This window comes from Chinchilla lanigera, unplaced genomic scaffold (assembly GCF_000276665.1).
Source record: "Chinchilla lanigera isolate Chin_1 unplaced genomic scaffold, ChiLan1.0 scaffold00156, whole genome shotgun sequence".
Classification (NCBI taxonomy): domain Eukaryota; kingdom Metazoa; phylum Chordata; class Mammalia; order Rodentia; family Chinchillidae; genus Chinchilla; species Chinchilla lanigera.
Genome location: NW_004955557.1, coordinates 1219728 through 1226263, shown reverse-complemented (window position 1 = coordinate 1226263; position 6536 = coordinate 1219728). Strand labels below are relative to the sequence as shown.

Sequence of the window (6536 nt, the reverse complement as noted above, 5' to 3'; positions counted from 1 at the left end):
GGCTCCTCTACACCCTAGGGTGTAGAATTGCTGAGCCAATTGCTGAGCCAAGTTTAGTTATGCTTCTGAACTTCTCAAGTTCATAATCAACCACTACAGCTACTGAATTTGTTTATTAAGTCTAGGAGTCTTTTGGTGGAGTGTTACGGTTTGTATCTGGGTGATCCCCCAAAGACACATGTAGTCATGGGGCAGGCTTTTAGAGTTTATGATTGATTCATGGTCCAGTGTTGGAATTATGGATGTGAGTGCTACACCTACCATGGGGCAGGTAGTTTGCATTACAGTGTGAGGGAGGGAAAGGGCTACTTGGTGCTGCCTCTCCTCCCCTCATGCTCTTGCTGTTTTTGCTGTCTTCTACCACCATGAAAGCTTGCCCTGTGCCATGTGCCCCCCCTGCCTTGTGACTTTTTTTTGGTACCAGGAATCGAACTCTGGACCTTGCGCTTGCCAGGCAGGCACTTATGCCACTGAGCTATACCCTCGGCCCTCCCCCTGCCTTGGAGCCAGCCACATATGGACCGAAACCTCCACAGACTGTGAGCTAAATAGAAACCAGAGTGTAAAGGAACCTTTGCTCTTCAGTACTGTTTTTTTTGGTACTGGGAACTGAACTCAGAACCTTGTGCTTGCCAGGCAGGCGCCTGTGCCACTGAGCTATATCCCTGGCCCCCTGTGAGCTAACTAAACCTTTCCTTCCTTAATTCTGGGTGTGAGGTATTTGTCTCTGCGAGAGAAAATTAAGTATCTTTGATAAAGGGGCAAAAACCTCTAAGACATGGACTTTTTGGGGTCTTTTACGTAGAGTACCATGTCATCTGCAAATAATGATAATTTCACTTCCTTTCCTATCCTTATTCCTTTTATTTCTCTTGTCTCATTGCTGTGGCTAGTGTTTCTAGAACTATGTTGAATAGGAGTGGAGATAGTGGACATACTTGTCTTGTTCCTGACTTTAGAGTGAAAGCTTTCAGTTTTTGTCCATCTATTATGATGTTGGCTGTTGGTTTGTCATAGATTGCTTTTATCAGACTGAGGAAAAGTCCATGTATTCCAATTTTCTGTAGGGTTTTTATCATGAATAAGTGTTGGACTTCATCAAAAGCTTTTTCTCCATCTATTGAGATGATCATGTGATTCTTGTCTTTGCTTCTGTTGATATGGTGTATTACATTTATTGATTTGTATATATTGAACCACGCCTACATGCCTGGGATAAATCCCAACTGTTCATGTTTTATTTTTCTTCTTGATGATTTGCTGCATTCTGTTAGCTAGTATTTTATTGAGAATTTTTGCATCTGTGTTTGTTAGGGAGATTGGCCTTTCTTTTTTTTGGTTGGGTCTTTTTCTGGTTTTGGTATGAGGGTAATACTTGCCTCCAGGCATGAGTTGGGGAGAATTGCTTCCCTTTCTAATTCATTAAAGAGTTTGAGAAGAATTGATATTAAATCTTCCCTAAATTTCTTGTAGAATTCAGCTGTGAATCCATCAGGACCTGGGCTTTTCTTTGTTGGTAAGTTTTTTATTATATTTTCAATTTCACTGGCTGATATTGGGTTATTCAGGATTTTTATATCTTCTTTCAGCTTTGGTAATTCACATGTATCTAGGAATCTGTCCATTTCCTCTGTGTTTTCCATCCTGTGAGAGATTTTCAAAGTAGGTGTTGATCATCTTCTGAATTTCTACAGGATCTGTAATTCCTTACTGCATGGATTTGAGTTTTTCATTCCTTTTTTTTTTTTTTTTGGTAAGATTGGCTACAGGTTTACCAATTTTATTTATTTTTTAAAGAACCAATTCTTTGATTCATTAATTCTTTGTATTTTTTTAGTTTCAGTTGTGTTAATTTCTTCTCTGATCTTTATAATTTCCTCACTTCTTCGGGCTTTGGGCTTGACTTCCTGTTCTTTTTCTAGAAGTTTGAGGTGCAGCATGAATCTGTTTAGTTTTGTTTATTCTGTTTTCCGGAGGTGGGAATCCACTGCTATAAATTTCCCTCTGAAGACTGCTTTCATTATGTCCCACAGTTTCTGATAGTTTGTATCTGCATTTTCGTTTAATTGTATTTTTTTTTTTTTTTGTTTTTCTTCCGGTACTCTGAGTCGAACTCAGACCTTGTACTTGCCAGGCAGGTGCTGTGCCACTGAACTAAATCCCCAGCCCCTCGTTTGATTGTAAATAGTATTTAATTTCTTCTATGACCCATTGGTTTTTCAGGAGGGTGTTATTTATTTTCCATGTGTTTATGGAATTTTTCAATTCCTTTTACCATTAATTTCTACTTTCATTGCACTGTGGTCTGGAAATATGCATGGGCGTATTTCAGTTCCTTTGCATTTACTTAGGCATGTTTTATGTGCTAGTATCTGGTCTGTTTTAGAGAACATCTCACAGGGGCTGGGGATTTAGCTCAGTGGCACAGCGCTTGCCTGGCAAGCTTGAAGTCGTGAGTTTTATTCCTGGTACCAGAAAAAAACCAAACCAAAAAAAAAAAAAATAGAGAACGTTTTGTGCGCAGCTGCGAAGAATGTGTATTCTAATGTTCTTGGGTGGAACACTCTGTAAAGGTATACTAAGTCCATTTGTTTACATGTTTGGTTTAGTTCTGTTATTTCTTTGCTGATTTTTTGTCTAGTTTATCTATCTTTTTGTGACAATGGGGTGTTAAAATCCCCTATTACAATTGTGTTATTACTTATTTGATTTTTCATGTCTGTTAATACTTGTCTTACATAGTTGGATGTTGCTGTATTCGGTACATTTATATTTATGATTGTTATGTCTTCCTCTTGCAGTTTTCCCCTAACAAGAATGCAGTGACCTTCTTTATCTCTTTTGATCATTCTGGGTTTGAAGTTCACATTATCTACAAACATAAGAGCTACTCCTGCTTTTTTCTGGGTTTCTATCTCATGCGATATTGTTTTCCACCCTTTGACTTTCAGTGTATGACTGTTCTTCTGAGTTAAATGCATTTCTTTTTTTTTTTTTTTTTTTGGTTTTTCTCTGGTACCGGGAACCGAACTCACGACCTTGCGCTTGCCAGGCAGGCGCTTTGCCGCTGAGCTAAATCCCCAGCCCTAAATGCATTTCTTATATACAGCATACTGTTGGATTTTGTTTCTTGATCCACTCTGCCAGTCTCTTTCTTTTGTTTTTTTGTTTTTTTTTTTTTTTTTGGTTTTTCTCCGGTACCGGGAACCGAACTCACGACCTTGCGCTTGCCAGGCAGGCGCTTTTGCCGCTGAGCTAAGAGTCTCTTTCTTTTGATTGGTGAGTTGAGGCCATTTATATTAATGGTTATTACTGATATGCATTGACTCATGTTTGTCATGTTATTTTCCCACTGTTGGTTCTGTACTTTCCCCTCTGTTTAAGTACTTACTTTGCTTGGTAGTTCTTTTCTATTGTTGGTCTTGATATTGTGGTCATTTTTTTCTCTTTGTAGAGTATCTTTCAGTAGTCTTTGTAGAATTGGTTTGGTCATCATGAATTTCTTCAGTTGATGTTTATTGTGGAAGTATCTTAATTCTCCATCAGTTTTGAAAGATAGCTTTGTAGGGTATAGCAGTCTGGGTTGGAAATTGTTTTCTTTCAGGGCTGGAAATACTTCACTTCAAGCTCTTCATCACTTGATGGTTTGTTTTGAGAAGTCTCCCGTGATTCTAATGGGTTTTCCTTCACAGATGATGTATTTCTCTTCTCTAACAGCTTTTAATCTGTTCTTTTGCTGAATTTTGTAGCCCAGTTGAATTCTGTACCCCACACTGGCCATGAAATCGAAATGATCCTGCTGGGAGTATAAACGTGTGCCACCACGTCTGGCTTAAATGAGTTTTATTCTTTACAGCTGAATCATACTCACTTGTGTATATACAGCACATTTTCTTTTTTATTTTGTTTTTTTTTTTTTCTCCGGTACCGGGAACCAAACTCACGACCTTGTGCTTGCCAGGCAGGCGCTTTGCCGCTGAGCTAAATCCCCAGCCCCACAGCACATTTTCTTTGTCCGTTCATCCATTGACGAGCTGGTTCCATTACCTTGGCTATTGTGAATTGTGTTGCAATAAACATGGGTATCATTTATCCTTATAGTATGTTGACTTTCATTCCTTTGGGTATATACCACTCAGTGGTATAGCTGGATCAAACTGTAGTTCTACTTTTAGTGTTTTGAGGAACGTCCATAACTTATTTCTATAGTGGCTTTATTAATTTGTATTCCCACCAGAAAATATAGAAAGGCTCCTTTTTATCCTAATCCTTGACAAAATTTATTGTGTCTTTATTTATTTATTTTTTTGGTCTTTCTTTCTTTTTTTTTTTTTGGTTCCAGGAAGCTAACTCAGGACCTTTCCAGGCAGGAACTGTGCCACTGAGCTATATCCATGGCCCCATTTTGGTCTTGTGTCTGTGTGTCTGTCTTTGTCATTCTGCCTGCTTGCCCTTCTGTCTTTTTGTGGTACGAGGGATTGAACCTAAGGCCTTCTCACTGAGCTACAGCCCTTTTTATTTCATTTTAAGACAGGGTCTTGCTAAGTGGCCCAGGCTGGGCTGAAACTTAAGATCCTCCTGTCTCAAAGTGCTGGGATGATACTGCACCCTTTTTCTTCTTTATTTTGAGACAGTATCTCACTCTGTAGTCCAGAATGGCCTAGAATTTTACATCTTCCTGCCTCAGCCTTCTGAGTGCTCAATTTATAGGCATGTGCCACAAAGCCTGGCTTCTAACGTATTTTTTGTAAGCACTGTATCTTTTGTTTTGTCTTTTTTTTTTTTGAGCCTTGACTACAAATTTATTATTAAAAGACATAAAGGAATTTCATGTGCTATACTAAAAAAATTAAGTTTATATGCAGTCCCAACTAAAAATCTAGTGTAAAAACTGGCAACTACTATAATTATACAATAATTACGTAAGTGAAATTTTTTTCTCAACAAAATAAAGTTCAGCTGGAATTGAATGATTATTATTATGGTATATACCTATGTAGAATTTGTGCCCTCAAGTATAAAGTAAATACAAATCAGTGAGCAAAGGTTGTAAGTCTGGGTAAAGTCAGATTTTGCAAATCACCAAAAAACTGAAAAGCAACTAGCCTTAAATTATATTTCTAAAAAGTGTAGAGACCAACAGAAGAAACCACTACAACAACAAAACCGATAAATTAGGAACAGATCATTTGTTCCCTTCTCCCGTTCATTTTTCTGTTGACAGTTCTTTTTCAGCATTCCCAGAGAAAGTTTAGAAATGTATTGCAAGAGCCACCCCCCATTTTACTTTAGCAAACGGAAGCTGCAAATAGTTCTATAGAAAATCCCCATATATAAAACAGATGAGGAAGCAAACAAAAAACACAGAAAACCAGATGAGAACAGAGAGCTCCAGGTGACAGAGGTCAGGGAGACAAGAAGTCAAAGAGAATCTAACCATAGCCTCCACTTCAACCTTCCCTCTGAACTAGCTCACTTAATTTTCTCCATAAAGTATGAAATGCATTGGTCTTGACCAAGCTTTCAATTTACAACTGGGTCCTACAGAGAAAGGAGTTTGCTGAGAGAAAGGCTTCTTTGCCTAGTACCTCTGCTACAATTAAAATACTTTCTCTTCTTCTTAAACCCAAATTCAAATGTCCGAGTTAAAAATTATTTCTTATAAGTTATTCTACAAAAGCATGCCATATTTCTAATCCAGATTTCCATTCAAACTTCACAAAGGTCAGCAAGCACACATTTAATAAGTGCTTACATCGGGCCAGCTACGCTGCTAGTGGTAAGGCTTTGCTCCCATTCAGCCATCACCACAAGCCCCAGAAAATCAAGAAACTAAGCTCAGAAACGTACTGTGCCCTGCAGAGGACACTAAAGCCAAGATCAGACCCTTGCATGCTTTCTAATCCCAACGTTTTCTGAACGTCTGCCAGTCTTTACACAGGTTCCCAGCAATGTAATAAAACTGTAAAGGTTCCCGGTCATTTCACCCAAGGTGTACTCCGCGAGCAGAGGGGGTTTAAGTGACTGTCGTGACCAATTAGAGAGGAGCATGAAGCAAAAGTAGGGCGCTCTGGCTCCCATACTGGGAGAGAAGGAACTTCTGAGGGAGAGACAGTGGATGGGAACGGAGCCGGGACAGAAACTAAATCATCGGTAATGGAAGGAGAAATGTCAAACTTGGGACCATCCTCTGGAAAGCGTCCGTAGGCATCAGGGACCACAGCTCCCACGCATCTTCACAGGTCCTAGGCATCCGGGAGTCTGAATTTCGAAGACAGCTCCTGTGCCCGGGCGCTCCAGGGTGGGGGTCCCGGCCGCTGGGACCCGGGACGTCGGAGCCCCACCCCCACACGCCCCTTACCTTCTGTTGGAAGTAAAGAACCGAGTAGTTCTGGACTACAGCGGGCGGGACGTGCGGCTGGGTAAGTGTAGGCTGCCCAGGGTTCTCAGTGCGGCCGGAGGGCGACGGTGTTCCCGGGAACCAGGGCAGCCAGGAGCAAGAGCAGGAGGGCTGGGCGGCCCATGGCTCGCGCTGG

At 40.3% G+C, this 6536-nt stretch overlaps 1 protein-coding gene across 6 annotated transcripts in view; it reads left to right on the top strand.

Moving 5' to 3' along the window:
• Atrx (alpha thalassemia/mental retardation syndrome X-linked) overlaps window positions 1–6536 on the top strand; it is a 305334-nt gene that overhangs the window by 26438 nt on the left and 272360 nt on the right. For 5 of the 6 annotated variants that reach the window (XM_013508825.1, XM_013508824.1, XM_013508823.1 and 2 more), the window contains exon 2: window positions 1474–1516. The exons of the other annotated variant lie outside the window; for it this stretch is intronic. Coding sequence is in view for 4 of the 5 variants with exons in the window: in XM_013508824.1 (XP_013364278.1) it covers window positions 1474–1516 (43 nt within the window). In the remaining variant the exon portion in view is untranslated. The remainder of the gene's footprint in view (window positions 1–1473; window positions 1517–6536) is intronic. 6 annotated transcript variants of the gene reach the window in all.